This window comes from Beta vulgaris, chromosome 6 (assembly GCF_026745355.1).
Source record: "Beta vulgaris subsp. vulgaris cultivar EL10 chromosome 6, EL10.2, whole genome shotgun sequence".
Taxonomy (NCBI): domain Eukaryota; kingdom Viridiplantae; phylum Streptophyta; class Magnoliopsida; order Caryophyllales; family Amaranthaceae; genus Beta; species Beta vulgaris.
Window position 1 is genome coordinate 70,022,223 of NC_079207.1, and position 17,867 is coordinate 70,040,089.

Consider the following 17,867-nt stretch of genomic DNA (forward strand, 5'->3'; position numbering starts at 1 on the left):
ATATTCTCAAAACACAAGGATATAATGTAGAATACCCCTAATAAATTTCGTAATTGATTCTATTAGCTTCTCGTAATATTTTGTCTAGTGCCAGATTTGAAATAGACGCTATGACATGATAAGTTGTTTTTAAAAAACTTATAAGAAATTAGGGATAAAAATAACAATTTCAATGCAATTTGGGTAAGAGAATGTTATCATTTAATAAAAGGGTTAAAGATCAAATAACTTGTCTGCATATTTACTTTAAAACATTAAACATTAAAATTGTAATAAATTAGTGATTAAACTCTCATATTTCATTTTAAAGTTCAGTGTTCGAATTCTAGGGATAAAAGTTTCATGTGGCTAGCCGTTACAAAAAACAAAACGCATCATCTTTATAGTTTATTCTTATATCTCAAGATGACCGTTACAATCATCCGGAATTCAAATCTAACAGAAACATTAAACACACAACAAAGAATAAACTCCACACCATTAGTGATCAGAGAATAGAGATGAGAGAGAAAGAGCAATCTCATAAAGCAGACATGGAAGAAGAAACAACATTACAGAAACTCAGATCAAAAGCCACAGAATTTCTTCTAAGAGAAGATTGGAATGAATCAATTAAAACTTACTCTCAATTCATCTCTCTTTGCCAACAACAAATCTTTAATACCAATCAAAAATCTGACCTCTTAAAGCTCCAGAAATCCCTCTGTTTATCCCTCTCGAATCGAGCCGAAGCTCGATTCCGATCAAGGGATCTTGAGGAAGCACTCAAGGATTGTGAGGAAGCTCTTCAAATTGACAATACCCATTTCAAAACAATGGTTTGTAAAGGTAAAATCTTGCTTAATCTCAATAGATATTCTTTGGCTTTGGATTGTTTTAAGAAGGGTTTACTTCTTGAGTCACATTGTAATAATGGGAATTTAGAGATGTTAAATGGGTTCATTGAGAAATGCAAAAAGCTTGATTATTTGTCAAGAACTGGTAATTTTGATGTTTCTAATTGGGTTACAAGTGGGTTATCTGGGATATGTCCTGAACTTGGTGAATTTGTGGGTAATGTTGAGATTAGAAGATCTAAAATTAGTGGTAGAGGTTTGTTTTCCACTAAGAATATTGATGTTGGAGGTTTGATTTTGGTTACTAAAGCAGTTGCTACTGAAAGATGCATATTACCTAAATCTAGTAATGGTAGTTTGGGTGAAAATGCACAATTGGTTATGTGGAAGAATTTTATTGATAAAGTTAATGAATCTACCTCAAAATGTCTCAAATTTTGTCATTTGATTACTAAGTTGTCAATTGGTGAAAATGAGGAAGATCTTGACATCCCTGATATTAGTCTCTTCAAGCCTGAAACTAAAGCAGGATTTTTCCCAAATGAGAAGCTTGATGTGGATGTTGATAAGATTTTGAGTATACTAGATGTGAATTCACTTGTTGAAGATGCAGTTTCTGCCAAAGTTGTTGGGAAAAACAGTGATTATTATGGTGTGGGCTTATGGTTGCTCCCTTCTTTTATAAACCATTCTTGTATTCCGAATGTAAGGCGGTTGCATATAGGTGATTATGTGCTTGTTCTTGCTTCTAGGGAAGTGAAGGCAGGGGAAGAGGTCACATTTGCTTACTATGATGTTCTTTCTCCATTGAGCAAACGGAAAGAAATGGCGAAAACATGGGGTTTTAAATGTGAGTGTAAGAGGTGCAAATATGAAGAAGAAATGCAATCTAAGCCAGAGATGGGTGACATCGAAAGAGGGCTCGAAAGAGGAGTGGATGTTGGTTGTGCCATATTTCGGTTGGAGGAATGTATGAGGAGATGGGTGGTGAGAGGAAAGGAGAAAGGTTACTTTAGAGCATCATTTTGGAAGGCTATTTCGGAGGCGTATGAATCGGACAAGATCATAAGGAGATGGGGGAGGAAGATGCCTGCATTGGAGCCTATTGTTGATAGCTTAATGGAAGCAATTGGGAGTGATGAAAGAGTTCTTAAGGTGCTTATAAGGAAATTGAAGAAAAGTGGTTGTGGATTTGGAGAAACGGAAAGGGCAATCAAGTTAGGAAGAGGTGTTTATGGGAAGGTTGTGAAGAAACAAGCATTGAGGATTCTACTTGAGCTTGGAGTTCATGAATAATAGTAGTGCTACTAGCTTAGTAGCATGCTTTGTTTTCTTAGTTCAACAACATTCTTATGCTCTAATTATTCTTAATTCTTAAATGAATTAGTAGAGAAAAATTAGCTAGTTGTTTTAACTCCTTTTAAGTTTCAACTTTAAGAGATGATTGCTTAGAATTTATGTCTTGTACAAGTTGTTGGTAGCAAGACAATCATGTTTGTCAAGGGTCCTTGTAACTTCTGCATAATTAGATTGCTAATACAACCAAAGACAAATTGATACATATTGTTTTGTGAACATCCAAATGCTCTAACCAATTTTTTTTCTTCTTAAAAGTAATTATTATGGAATCTTAACTCACTTCACAGTTTTTTTTTTTGACATCGGGAAAACTTGCATTAATTAAACAACCAAGTACGACCTATTTCTAGTACAATCAAACATAAACACAAAGAAACATCTAGAAGAGCTTTAGTAGCTCGTACATGCCCTAAAAAACAGAAACAAATAAAATCGACAGAGAGGAGGAGACCCAACACACAACTAGGGGAGGGGGAGGGGGAAGCCCGACGCGACTAAACTACGGGAGGAGGGTGGAAAACCTACGAAACAAATTAAAGAAAAGAAACAGGGGGTGGGGAGGACTAACCGACGATCAAGGGAGGGGGAAACTCCGCGGCAAAGACGACGAAAACACGGGAAAGCCATAGAGGAGCAACGACGAGACCAGATCTAGAATCTTCGAGGTGGAACCGAAAAGAAAAGGGGGGGGGGGGGAAGAGCTCGACGACCGTCGTGAGGGCACAGAGGCGACTCAGGCGGTCGTCGAGCCCTAGGGTTTGACAGCTAAGGAAAGGCTCTTGGTTTCGCCTAGGGTTTCGCTTCTCTCAGATTTTCTTTCGCTTTTACTTGGTAGCTCCCCCTCGTTAGTTGTTCTTTGCTTAGCCAATTGATGAAGTGTTACTTGGTACTTCACAATTTCTACCTAAGTAACAAGTGCAAGCCTGCAAGGTAGTGCTAACTCCTAAGTAATAAGTATTGTGTCGCATAACGTATGTGATTCTGTAATCGATAAACACTAATCTTTACATATACTTGAGCTATACTATGTTATATTCTATTACATTACATCTTGACATTTTGTGATGACATTTAGCTGATATAAATGATTGCCTAGATTATAAATGATTGAAAATGATGCGTTAACATAGGTTAGCCAAATGGACTAAGTTGAGAAACTGTTGCTTTCTACTTGCAATCTACTTTAGACTTTAGTCTTTTGTAATATACTTTTCTTTTACGTTCATGAATTTGCAAAAGGAAGAAAGGGTTAGCTATGTGGCAGATCATTTACCACTGACTTTAAACCACATTCGATAACAACTTGTAAAAGGAATGAGCCAACATCAAACATGGTGCATCTTTATATTTTGAACCTAATAGAGATTGAAGCCTAAGCTTGAGATTTTCATGAGACTAGTAAATCTACATTCAACTTGGAAGAATCATAATGAAGAGAAAGTTATCAAATATTTGATTTACTTTCCATACAATAATTAATTTGTAATTAAGTAGAATACTATTGGACGATACTTACAGAGGCCTTTAAAAATTAGCAAAAGCTTAGAATAAAATATGTTATAAGTAGAAGTTGATAATTTATTAGTGCTCAGAGAATTTGAGACTCGGCTTAATCTCGAATGTAGTGATATGAGTCGAGTTGAGTAACAAAGGTCAAGTTCGACTGGATTCACTAAAGAAATTTTATTGTTATGAGGGATATATGAAAAGGACAAAAGAGTTGATACAAAATTTGATAGCCACCTCTTCGTACTCTTTAACATTTAATAGACACTCGCTTTAAATTAAACATATATTCTAACATTAGAAAATCTTTTACAATTCGTGTTATCATGTCGATTTAAGAAGTTAAGATCTCAATTATATACTCGAAGATATGTGAATTAAAGGTACGTTTAAGGTAATATATTTTATGTCTTGATTCTTGAAGGATAAATCTAATATTTTTTTTTTACATTGTAAAAGATACATAAGACCTTAGATGTGCCTATATTAGGTACACCTTGATATATTTAAGAAATACAAAATAATATATGTGACACATTGTATCATTAGTCGACGGTGTAGCTTAAGTTATTGATAATGTATATGTGAGTCGTATAAAGGTTACAACGGGGACACTAATGAGGCATCAACGTGATAAAAACTGATAAAAGCTACCGATAATTTCTTAATAGGATTATTAATACTTCATCATCATTTAGGTGTGCAATGTGTTACAAAAGAGTCTAGTATTATCATATGTGGAAAATGGTAGCTAGGTTGTCAATACCATTAGCTATTTTTGGTCCATACTTCAACCAAAAGAATGTGGATTCATCTTCAAAAAAGGAAATAGAATAAAAAGAAGCCCCAAATATTGCGCACTATATAAGCAACTCAAATGCTATTTGAATTTTAGTAGTCTTTCTTAATCTTTAGTTGATGTTTGTGTTATTCTACTTGAAAGAAAAAAAGCATTTGAAGAAAATTCAAAAGTAATGTAATAAGAAGATGTCTCTTTCACCTTAGTTCAGCATTTTCTTGCTTATTTGTTGTCCATGGTGAAAGTGGTCAATTTTCAAAGTATAGTACGTGGATGATTAACTGTCTTGTTGGTTAAGTACAAATTACAGATGGCGTCAAGTAATAGAACCCAACTTAATAGCGTGATTAGGGACCCCAAAACATACGAATCTGACGGCTGTAATTCATGGAATATTCTTCAAATTTGTTTTCTTACATGCCACGTCTTTTCCCCATGTATCGTCATCCTGTGGATCATACTTTTAACACATTTAGTCAAACTGTCAAGATATTCGCATAAACATTACTCCATCCGTTTCACAATATAAGGCACGCACGATGTTCGCGGTCAAATTTTAACCGTTAATTACTCTCAATTTATGTTGATATAAAATTTTAAAAAATAATATAATCATAGTATTTTTCAAGACGAATCCAACGGTATAATTTTTAGAATTTTTACTTATCGTATTTGACAGATATTTGTGGTCAAAGCAAATTTTCGTAAAGCGTAAATGACTTATATTTTGAAACAGAGGGAGTACTATTCCATCGACCATAAATTATAAATACATGCATCACAAATGTAAGGATTATTAAAAAAAAACCAAATGTAAGGTCCCACAAAATCCTAATTTTTAACCTTGGGGCAACTACCATCCTTTTAGACGATGGTAAGGCTTTTTTTTCTCCTTTTGTTACTAGTTTTTATTTATTTAGTTATGTTTGTAATAAACCCCAGTCTATTTTTAATGGAGAGTTTTTCTACTCATATATCGGGTTATATCTACCCATGTATATATTGGGTTTTATCTCTCTCCATGTGAGAGTTTAGAGACTTTGTTTTTGGATTTTTGTGTAAATTAAGAGGTTGATTTGTTGATCGAAATTTGTGTGGAGTTGCAACAGATGTCAAGACTCCGTTTACAATCACTTGAATTGAATCATGTTCTACTTCAAAATTACAGAAGATCGATAGACCCCTTGCAGAAGGCTGCATCAGACAATGATATGGAAGACGAGGGTTTTCAGAAGTGTTAGATTTACTCAACGATCGTGGTTTTGTCATATTAGAATTGTATTTATTTCATTTTGATATGTATTTGTTTAGTTTTGACTTATGTTGTAGATGTCGTATGACTTTGAATCAATGAATTAATGTTAATTTTTAAAAAAAAATACATGCATCACATAGGAAAATAAGTATTATATTATCATGTTTAATGTTGTTAAATATAAGTAAGTTTTAATGTGTGTTTTTTTTATTCTCAACTTTTATATACTCCATTCATTTTAAACAGACATACCATTTTGAAATCTGGACACTATTTAAAATTTGGGAGAATCCTTTAAATTCAATCCATTGTATTAGAAAAAACATAATCATATGGTGGTTTTGTTTGACTCGTTTCAATTATCAAAATTAAATTTTTATAATTTTAGACTTATGCGCATTGACAAACGTAAAAAAAAAATGAGAATATCTTTTTGGGCCGGATAGGGTAATATATCTCCTAGGCGAAGGATGTAAGTTCGGTTTGGATTTGCCCTTTATCAAATACTAAATAACTTGTGTTTTGTATTTAGAGTCCAATCCAATCCTGTTAGAAAACAAAGTGTTGTAGTTGATTAATGCGGAACAAAACTAATGAAATAATTAGGATGAGAAAACAATAAAGAAGAACAAACAAAGAACACAAGGATTTATATGGTTCAATCAAAATAGACCTACGTCCACAGGCGGGGGATTCGAATTTCTTCACTATAATGGAGAAAAAAACCAGAGAGAAAAAACCAGAGGCTAAAATTATTTCATAAGTTGTACCAAATAATGAACATCAATGAATTCTGATCCCAATGTTGGGTGAACTAAATTAGTATAATTTGTCCCAAGTTCATGTGATTTTGGAGTCATCACACTTCAAAAATGCAACTTGTGGGATGCCCTTGATTTTTAGGGCAAGTATTGATCGCAACGCATTTTGAGTTTCAGCCATATGATGCTGAACTCTGGACACCCTCCAAGCAGGGCCATAAATCATCAAATCATGTGACTTCTTTGTTACTTCATTCAGTAGAATTTCAGGAAGAAATTTCTGCTCAAAGACCTTGGGATTTATCGACTTGTGAACATAGGGTTCTACAAGATGAAATGTGGCAATCTATCTCTGAACATCGTTGGGTTTAACATCTCAACAAATTCCCTCTCATTATATCACGTCTTTTTCTCCAAGACATATAACCCAACCCCACCAAAAACCGCCCAAGATAAGGTTCATTTGGATTGAAACGTCAATAAGTTGGTTTTTATTCGTAGGTTATGTAAGAGCAAGTGAAACTCACTTTAGCATTCAGTTCTTTCTGTTTCATGTTTAGTTGTGATAGCATAAGGTTGTATTTCCGTTCTCTAATTAATGTAAATTTTCGCAATATTAAAAAAAATGTCTTAAACATTAAACACAAATCTCAAACCAATATTTATATATTACAAGACTTAAAAAGCAATAAAATATACATAAACTAAATTCAAAATAAAAAAGATGATAATAAAAGTTTTGTTATTTCAGCCTTGTGATCATAAACCCCCCTGATCCAAAACCAATCATATTGACAAATCAAAATCTCATCATGCTATATATAAATACAAATAAATTACTCAAATGTGCATTTAATTCGATTTGATTTAGATTGAAAATTGTATATTGTCCCTACAAATATTAGTAAGTGAAAAATGGATCGAAACTAGTTATAGGGAACTCACCTAAACTATCAAATGATAGACTTTTTCAAACAAAATTATTTAATCTCATTTATTGTCCTTTCCTAAGAATTACTAAAAAAATATTCTACCTATTTAAGTGCTTTCATTATAAAAACCTAATGAATTTAGAAAGAAACTTTAGTGGATTGGGATAAAATTAGAGAATCGTTACTAATATTTTAGTAGATCATGATACAAATTCTTTCTATGGATGCTAAACATTTTTTTTCTCACATCATCTCAATCTCAAATTAGCTTGAAAATTATATAATCGGGTAACTTCTAACTTGTAAGGTTTGTTCTCCCCAATTATTTTAAATTCAGTTCAGTTTAATTCAATTCAGTTCAGCTCCGGACAATAATACTTTTATTCTCACATATCACTATTCATTTCATTTCAGTTCAGTTTAGTTTAGTTTGGTTCAATTCAATTCAGTTCAGCTATTCTGTCGAAGAAAACATGCCCGTAGTGGATATTATAATCGGGGTAATGATCTCCCTAATTCATGTAGATAGGTCATTGGCTTTCCCAAAATGCAAAGTACGTAGGAATTTTATGTATACGAACCAGGATTAGCACTAATTAAGAATTAAGAAAGCATAATTATGCGCAATCGTAAGCATTTGGATAGACCACAATGAGTGTACTGACTTGGAGCTAAAGCATATGATTGGCTTTTCTTTTTTTTAACCCTTGTTTAGAGCTAAGGCAATAATTTCATCATCTATGGATTCACTTAGAACCTTATCCACTTATTTCACGTGACCCTCCTTACGTAATATGTACATTAGATTCCAAATACTTATGACAAATAATATATACACGATTTTATTGGAACAAAGTATGATAATAACACACAAGTCTAGTGAAGTTAAAACTATAGTAAAATAAAAAAATATTCATATCAGCATGGGTAGCCAGTAGGTAGTGTAGTTCATTGGAGTATTTGAATTGAAGATAAAAGGTGATCTAAAGATTTTTAGAAGAAAGAAAGTATATATGATTTTTTTTTTTTTTTTTGAGGGGAAAGCTAGCTAATACTACCTCCGTTCTCTTTTACTTGCAACGTTTGACAAATTGCACTATTCATGTTCTCTTATTTGACCACATTTATTGATTTATATGTTAAACAAAATATAGTCATGTGGGGTCTTGTTTGATTCGTTTCGATGTAAGCTTTCATAATATCAAATTTTTATAATTTTTACTTATATACAATTAGAGATAAAACGATTTGAAATTGTACATTGGTAAGCGTGAAAGTCAAAACGTTGCAACTAAATAAAAACAGAGGTAGTATTAAACCAAGGACAAAATGTCCATCAAAATATAGGGAGCCACTTCTGGAGGATAGTGGTTCTCCCAGATTTGTTCAACACCAAAGGGGTTAGCTTAGCTAAATAATGGTGGGCAACAAAGTTCCCATCTATCACGCTTTACATGAGACCATACAATGGAAGAGAAACAAACACAAGAAGAAAGTATATATGATTATAACGTAAATATCATGTTAATATTGTTTAATAGTAAAAAATATATAAATTATACTTTTGAAATTATAGCTCTATCTTATAATAGTAATCTTATTGCAAACCATTAATTTTAAAACTACGATCATTACCATAATTTATTTCATTCTATCTTTACTTATTATACTTGACGTGATGAATAGTTTATTTTCGACATGTATGAGATGTATTTTCCTCTATTTCTTAAGTTTTATTTTTGATACTATTTCACAACTGTAATAACTAGTATATAATCCCATGACCTCAAGTTTGTATACTAAAGTATAAATCACTAAATTAATTAATATTTATTATAATTTCAATGTAAAATACTAACAAATGAAACTTATGATTATCCGAAGCATAACTCGGACTAAAATTTAGTTATTATTATTAAAACCAAGATCTACTCGTACACACTCTCTTCATATATATATATATAGATTAGTATCTGAAATTACAATTGAAGGGAGCAATAATATGAAACGGATTACTTAATACAGATATGTAATGGACAATTTTTTTTTTTTCTGAAAAAGAATCTTCGATACTTGAGTGCATTATTAAGTATGAACCTCAAAACTGCACATAAGAAAATGATACTCATAGTTTTGTCCACTTGTGAAGTTGTGAGTACTACTTCAGCATTATATATAATATCTTATCGAATGTCGATAAAAGAAACAAAAAAAACATTGATATAGTACTTCATCATCCATATCAACTAATTAAGTGATGAATATAGAATTGTTTATTAATGATCGATCCATATTAACTAAGTGATGTCATGATAGCTTCTTTTTTTTTTTTAAAAAGTCTTTTTTCCTATTCGAGTTTAGCACACAAGTCATAAGCGTGCCAATGTGAATGGCAAGACTAGAAGATGGTTCTTTTTGTATTTTATGTGCGTTATTAATTAGTCGGCCCTAAGCAACCTATATTTGTTATATAGTATTAATGCTTCTTCCGTTTTACAAAGTTGTATTTATTTATTTTCACAGTAAGATTTTAAATAGGAACAATACAAAGAAATTGAGAACGTACTTAATAAATATGGTGCAGGTAAGGGTGTGCACAAATCTTCAGATCGGAATTTGGATCAGATTATACAGGTTCTCGGCCCACAAAAATTCCCGATCCCGGGTCCGGTATTTGGGTTGAAAACAACAAATAAGGGTTAATGACTAACGACAGTTAAAGGCAATTAACGACAGTTAACGTCGTTAGTCAACACCGTTAGTCATCAAGGTGTATTTGGGCGTATTATGTTGAAACTGAGGGGTACCTCGTGTATTTTCAAAAGTGCAGGGGTACCCGGTGAATTTCATGGAAACTCGGGGCATTTGGTGAAAAAACCATAGATACAATTCTTATATGAAAAAACCACGATCGTTGAGTAGATCTAACACTTCTAAAACCCCTCGTCTTTCACATCGTTGTCTGATGCAGCCTTCTGCAAGGGGGTCTGTCAATATTTTGTAGTTTTGAAGTAGAACTAGATTCAATTCAAGTGATTGTAAATGAAGTCTTGACATCTGTTGTAACTCGCACAAATTTCGATCAACAAATCAACATCTTGAATTATACAAAAACCCCAAAATAAAGTCTCCAAACTCTCACTATATGGGTAGTAAAACTCTCCATGAGAGAGAGACTGCAATTCATTAGAAACATAAACATAAAAAATACTAGTAACAAAAGGAGAAAAAATGGCTTATAGCCCCTATATCGTAAATTAGGGTTTTGTGTGAGAGGAGAGATAGAAAAAAGAGAGGAGGCAGAAAAAAATCGATTTTATTAGATTTATTTAAATATGTAGTTTTTATAAACATTGACCATAAATTGTAATTATGTTAAAGAATTATAAAACGAGGAAGTATATATTATCGGGTAGACTCTAGATGTCAATGAAGGTTCTCCATAGTTCACACATTTAAATAACAATAGAACTTAATAAATATTTTGAGGGAGATTCAGTTGTATGGATACATCCACATAATATACACATGTAAGCTGGATTATGTAATAATTGACTTCAACACATTCAATAAATAAGTACTATACAATTTATAGGCAAACAACCTTTTGGACCAAATTGAAGATACAACATTACAAGTTTACAACCACTCAAATATATACATATACTACAAGATGCTACTTGCTATCTCTGTACTTTTTTTAAAAAGCTTTATACTACTTTCTTCGTTTCTTTTTTATTTGTTATGTGTTTCATTTTCAAAAAGTTGTACACTTGTAATATAGATATATTTTGCAATACATTATCTCTTACTTTTTCCTAATATATGGGGTCCTTTTTATCTCTCTCAATCTCTCTTCTCTTATAAGTTCTTGTGCCAAACTTTAATGTTACAAGTAAAAAGACACCGATGAAGCATTTAGTTCTGCGTAGTTCTCAATGCACAATCTTTTATCATTGATATATTTAAATGGGAATTATACATTATTATATTATTTTATATAAATATGAGTAATTAAATACAACTATATATTTTTTATCTAGCGCCCCCGAGGCGTCTGTTAGCTTTTGCCTATTTAAATATATAGTTAAAATCAGAAAATTTAATACCCTCCATCCTATAACATAATGCTTGTTTATCTCTCTTTGAGGTCAAATTTTAAAATATTTGACCAAATATTCTCATTAATATAAACAAAAAAACATACTCATGTAGGATTTTGTTAAGTTCACCTCAACATATATTCTCATAATACCAACTTTTTATATATTTTATTAATACAAAATTGAAAATATTGAAGGTCAAATATATATCTTGAAGATCATATAAAAAACAAACAAACGATATATTATGAGACGAAAGAAGTATTATATAACTATACATTAATATGAATCTATCAATAACTCGCCACTTCTTTGGTGATATGAATCTCTAACCACATATTGTAAAGATTTTTTTTCTTTTTTTATAGAGGAAGTACTGTACTGTGTGTAATATAAAATTTCTATCATTATATTATGAATTAACCGCATTTATAGACTAATCCTTAACATACTTTGATTATTTCAAAACTTTGATAAAAATATGAAAAACAAAAATACCATATATTATAGTTTACCTAATCTTGCAAGCATGGATTATCCTCATCATCCTAGGAATATAATGTAAGTCAAAAAAGCCAAAAACTTCCTTAATCAACATGACGTAACATTAATATTAATCTTTCCACATCTTCCCACTACAAGACAAATAATCCTCACCCATAAAATCCCCTCACATCTCCTTGCAAACATTTCAAACACCCATTTCATTCTTCCCACCCTTAAAATTTACAGCCAAGAAAAAAAAAAATACTCTAATTTCCAACCAATAGAAAAGAAGAAAAAGATCATTAGTATTCATATCAAAAAAAATGGATGCTAAAAGATGTTCTAGTAATAATCTTCCTCCTGGTTTTAGGTTTCATCCTACTGATGAAGAATTAATCATACACTACCTTAAAAATCAAGCCATGTCTAAGCCTTGCCCTGTTTCAATTATTCCTGAAATTGATATATACAAGTTTGATCCTTGGCAATTACCCGGTTAGTATTTCGCAAAATATATACTTCTTCCGTTCTGTTTTAAATGAAACGTCTGCTTGTTAATATGATATATACTGATATGTTTTTGGTTGGTTTAATGTTATGTAGATAAGGCAGTCTTTGGTGAAAATGAATGGTACTTCTTTACTCCAAGAGATAGGAAATATCCGAATGGAATCCGACCCAATCGAGCGACGTTATCGGGTTATTGGAAGGCCACGGGTACGGATAAATCCATATATAGTGGAGCTAAGTATGTTGGTATTAAGAAGGCTCTTGTGTTTTACAAGGGGAGACCTCCTAAGGGTTCTAAGACTGATTGGATTATGCATGAATATCGTTTAACTGAGACTAAACATCTACCTATCAAGCAACATGGATCCATGAGGGTAAGTAAATCTCAACTTTTTATGACACTTTTTGTTTTTGTCTTTACTTTTCTATGAAATGACCAATCTAAAGAAAATGTGACCTAAACAACTTGATCACTTGTTTCTTTTTGAACAATTTTATAATATATAATACTAAATCTAGTTTCAGCTACAGAAATAACCGACTGACAATTATATTGATAAATTTAACTGACTACGTTACAGAATTAACCAATTGATAATTATATTGATCAGTTTAATTGACTACGTTACAGAATTAACCGATTGATAATTATATTGATCAGTTTAACTGACTACGTTACCTTATCTGATAAATCGATTGTAAGCTTTGTGTTATGACTAAAATGTTGTTATTTTTGAATTGTTGTAGTTGGATGATTGGGTGCTATGTAGAATATACAAGAAAAGGCATGTGGTAAGGGTAGAGGAGAAAACAGAGGAATTAGCTTCACCACAAGGGCAATTAAGCATTGGAGGAGAAAGCAATGTTTCTAGTGATCAAAATCAACAACCATTGAAGTTCCCAAGGTCTCAATCATTATCTTACTTATTGGATTTGGACTATTTGGGCCCAATTGCCCACTTATTAAATGACAACACATCATATAATGAAAGCTTTGATCACCAAACAAGCATGGGAAGTAATGTTATTATGGACCCCAATATGGGCCCAATATTGTCATACCCGAATACTATTGGATTAAGCTACCACCAGATAAATGGGAACCCATTTTATAAATAGGAGTAGTTTTATAAAGCACCTCCTAGATTGTTATGCAACATACATGTGCATAGTGAATATAGTCTTAGGAACTCCAATTGTAAATATTATTGTTCCTTGATCAAATGTTGGTTTTCTTGTTTTTTTTTTTTTTTACCTCAAAGTAGAGATTACTAATATTTCTTTTGATGATTTCTGTAAATATTAGAGGTGTAATTAATAGGTATGAATAAACTAATTATATGATTTTTAGTGTAATAATTAGTTCTTATCCCGAGCGATACGTTCCGGATTATTTACCAACGTGCATTTAAAGTCTTCAGAAATAGAAATAGTATCTTATCTTTAAATGACTTTTCCCTCACAAAAACCAACATGAGTATTGTAGTGTAGTTGGTTAGTGCATTAGCATATCAAATGAGAGGTCAATGGGTTCGAGTCTTGAAACACACATTTTTATTGTTGTATATATATCTCATTTGATTGTATAGTGAAAGGGAGAAAACACGTGGCAACATGGCATTTTTTTAATCTTGGGTTTTAGATATATAATATAGATTATCGAAAAGATGCAAAGGTAATTGTCATTTACAATTAACTAAAAAAAAGCAATAAATTTGGTGAAAGATAAATATAATAATAATGGAGCAGAGTAGTAAAAAAGTATTTCTACACATGTAGAGATACTTAATGCATTTGGAAAGACTATATATTCTGATCATACACCAAGCTAAGCTTGGCCTAGTGGTAAGGAAAGAATTTTCCAGCTTCAAGCTAAGGTTGAGAGTTTGATCTCCACTAGAGGCATTTTAACAGAGGATTTCCCCGTATTACCTCCTCAATCCCAAAATATCTGTTCGCAAATCCATACCAGATTAATCTGCGAGAGGTGTCGGTTTAAAAGTACCCTTTATTTTATGATGGGTCCAAGTAGGTGCCAAAAAAAAAAAAGCTGATCATACAAATGGAATAGTCCTTTATTGTGTTTTGGAGGATGCATGTGAATAATTTTTTACATATGAATTATAGGACTATTCCATTCGTATGATCAGTTTTTTTTGTTACATCGATGTACAAAAATACTTTTTGAATAATTTTTGTATGTACAAAATTTGTTTTTAGGTGTATATAATTTTGAGAACGTATTGTGTCGGACTCGTCCGACCATAATCTTTGGTCGGACGACTTTCAGGTGGTTCCAATTTTTTTTCAGTTAGTCTTAATTTTTTTTTCAGGTAGTCTTCATTTTTTTTCTTTTTTTCAGTTAGTCCATTATTTCTTTCAGTTGGCCCATTATTTCTTTCAGTTGGTCCATTTTTTGTTTCAGTTGGTCCATTATTTGTTTCAGTTGGTATACATATTACGAAACAAAGTCCAACTGAAAGAAAACAAGGTCCAACTGAAAGAAAACAAAGTCCAAATGAAAGAAAACAAAATACAACTGAAAGAAAATAAAGTCCAACTGAAAAGAAAACAAAACACTAACCTCTGCTTTCTCTCACTTTCTCCTTCTTCTTCATTCCTCTTAGCTGATACTCCATACTCATGTTCAGACAAAAATGTGGTTAGTGTTCACTTCCTAGCACCTTCAAAGTTCTAACCACTTCGGCAAGTCTTTGGTCTACATTACAGATGCTCAATATATCAACTTCAATACTTTGTCAACTCCATTGAAATCTAACCAATCAGAATAAATCTCGATTGATACATCTTTACATAATCAATCAGAAAGGAGGGAGATAATGGTAGAACTATGCCGCCATTGCCAGATAATAAATGAAACCACGTCGAAGAGACATGTACCCTTCTTCGTAAAAAAAAACTTATCTGGAACCCTCAGATCTAGGTTACAAGTAACGGCGGCGAATCGGCGATGTTGGTGGGTGTTCAATGAAGACGGCGGTGATGTGAAACAACGGCGAGAACCCGCGCGCGTTAAGTTAGACTCAGCCAGTCCGACGGAAAGTATTGGGTCAGACGGTCTGACCCAATACTTTCAGTATAATTTTTGATCCAAAAACAAAAAAATAGAAAATATCTACTTATAAAGTAACCATAGTTAATAAATGAGGGCATAAGAGACCATTTACATCATTTATTCGTTGTCAAACTGTTTGCCATTTAGCTACATTCCGTTAATCCGGTTTCATATTTTGGATAACGACTAGAGCTCGACAATGTTGAATGTTAATGTCATGTGATCATGTCATTGTGATCTCGAATTCCTGATTGCTGAATTACTACAATTTTCACTATTTTCCATTCCACAATTTCTTTCAAACAAAATTAGAATGGTTGTATAATATACTAGTGAGTTTTTACTTTCTATAATCTTTCTCAATGAAACGCATGTACCAAGAAAAAATGCACTTGGGATAAAAGATCAAATAAAGTTCAATATCTGACGGCAAATGTCGGTGTTTTTTTGCTTTTATTCTCTTCCTTTTAGATAAATAAATTTAGAAACTCATTGGACCTTTTGCACCTAGGAATTAGGATCACTAATAGCCGGCGCCCTTGACTTGTTGATCGAAACAAGTGGGATTGTGGAATGTGGGAAGCGTCATGTATTCACGTGTAGAGTTGAATACTTTATACTAGTTTATATTATGGAAAAATTTCATGAAACTACCTTTTATAATAAAAAAATTTCAAAAAATTAACTTTTAAAAATTTTCTTTCAAAAAACTATCTTATACAACAAATTTATTTCAATATACTACCATTTTATCATAAATGGGGTTTAATCACTAATAATTGAGTCACTGTAAATTGCTTTTCTTTCTACCCCTCTCGTTTCCCTCTTCTTTTCTCACTACCCCATTGGCAGCAACACCTACGACTACTGTCATTTATTGATTAGTATTAAATATAAACGTGAAATGGTAGTCCATGCCCATTTTCAATCATATCAAATTTATCAAGTACTAAAATCTTCGACATTGTGCCTTTTTTTTATATCAAAAGCTAGGGATATGTTTTTTTGTTGTTGTTATTATTATTAGTAACTCTTCACAGAAGAAGGCTTTAACCAGATTATGTTGAAGATGTGGTGTTGAGTGAGAGAATTTGAGGAATAATAGATTCCAAAGAATCATCGAGAGCATACAATACTGATCGAGGATAGACAGAGGAAGCGGCATGGGAGATCTATGCCAGGGGAAGTTAAGGTAAAAGACCAACCGACGAATTAAGAAAAAAGCCAAAATAAGTAATTTTAGATCTTAGAAAAAGAAAACTGATTCTTGAACCCCTTCTACAATCATGACATATGTCACATTAAGGTACCGTAGAAGAAAAAACTGCAAAATTTGATCCTTTATCATAATCGATTACTTTACTAAATTTTATTAAAAGACACTTATAATCTCCCAGCAAGCTTAATTTTATCGAACCCAATCCATCAGCTTAACTTATTCCCAATATTTTGTGATAAGTTTGTACTAGCTATCCTCACCCCATTCCCCAATTTTTATATGTTCTTCTAGAATAATAGAGTGACTAGTTAATCATGAAACAACGAAGGAACCAACAAAATCTTTGTTAACAAGTCACATAATTAATTAAGCTTAGGCCTTTCAATGTGCCTCTATAATTGGAAAGGAGATAAAGAAAGTTACAATAATGTAGGCATAAGATAAGGTTATCGGCATAGCCACTTCGACACATCCGCGTGAGTAATAAATAACCATACCATAATATTACAATGACATCATATTCGTACAATGATAACTCCATGTTTAATTTTGTTAATTTACGTGTATGTTAGGAGTATCATTTTCATGATGACTAATTAACTTTATCTATTCAAACCAAAGAAAGTATGGTACCTTTTATTTCCGATTTAGGAGAAGCTTACAATTAAGAGTTTAGGACCACATTGTTAACAAATTAAAGGAATATCCTTAATGCTTATGAGTTATGACTAGTACAAGATGATGATGATAACTCATTCCAATAGTTTTTTAGTTAATAGACCTCTTTGATTTCTTTTCTCTTTGACTACAATTACCAAACTTTTTTTAAGGATGAATCCTTATCGAGGAAAAAGCTAGAAACATTTGTATAGATCATAGAAAAGTTATCACATAAGGATAGGAGTTAGCTCAAGTGGGTAGAGTGCTCCCCATTGGCCTTTGAGATCAGGGGTTCGATCCTTACCCCCAGCATTATGCTGGGGTATGTCCTTAGCATGCTATGCATGCCTTACCAGCCAATGATT

General features: G+C 32.2%; 2 protein-coding genes across 2 annotated transcripts; both read left to right on the forward strand.

Annotated features, from left to right (window-relative positions):
- Positions 1–392: 392 nt before the first annotated feature.
- Positions 393–2,397, forward strand: LOC104897875 (hypothetical protein). The gene has a single exon (XM_010684837.4). The coding sequence runs from the start codon at positions 501–503 to the stop codon at positions 2,130–2,132; it is 1,632 nt and encodes a 543-aa protein (XP_010683139.1). The 5' UTR covers positions 393–500; the 3' UTR covers positions 2,133–2,397.
- Positions 2,398–12,227: 9,830 nt separating this feature from the next.
- Positions 12,228–13,891, forward strand: LOC104897876 (NAC domain-containing protein 2). Its single transcript, XM_010684838.4, has 3 exons — positions 12,228–12,532; positions 12,641–12,921; positions 13,295–13,891. The coding sequence occupies exons 1-3, from the start codon at positions 12,361–12,363 to the stop codon at positions 13,664–13,666; spliced, it is 825 nt and encodes a 274-aa protein (XP_010683140.1). The 5' UTR covers positions 12,228–12,360; the 3' UTR covers positions 13,667–13,891.
- The last annotated feature ends 3,976 nt before the right edge of the window (positions 13,892–17,867 follow it).

Excerpts from the sequence above, each read along its gene's own strand:
- LOC104897876 (XM_010684838.4), top strand. The coding sequence starts at position 12,361 with ATGGATGCTAAAAGATGTTCTAGTAATAATCTTCCTCCTGGTTTTAGG. Across the intron at positions 12,533-12,640 it reads TGATCCTTGGCAATTACCCG|ATAAGGCAGTCTTTGGTGAA; the intron begins GTTAGTATTTCG and ends AATGTTATGTAG. Across the intron at positions 12,922-13,294 it reads AGCAACATGGATCCATGAGG|TTGGATGATTGGGTGCTATG; the intron begins GTAAGTAAATCT and ends GAATTGTTGTAG.
- LOC104897875 (XM_010684837.4), top strand. The coding sequence starts at position 501 with ATGAGAGAGAAAGAGCAATCTCATAAAGCAGACATGGAAGAAGAAACA.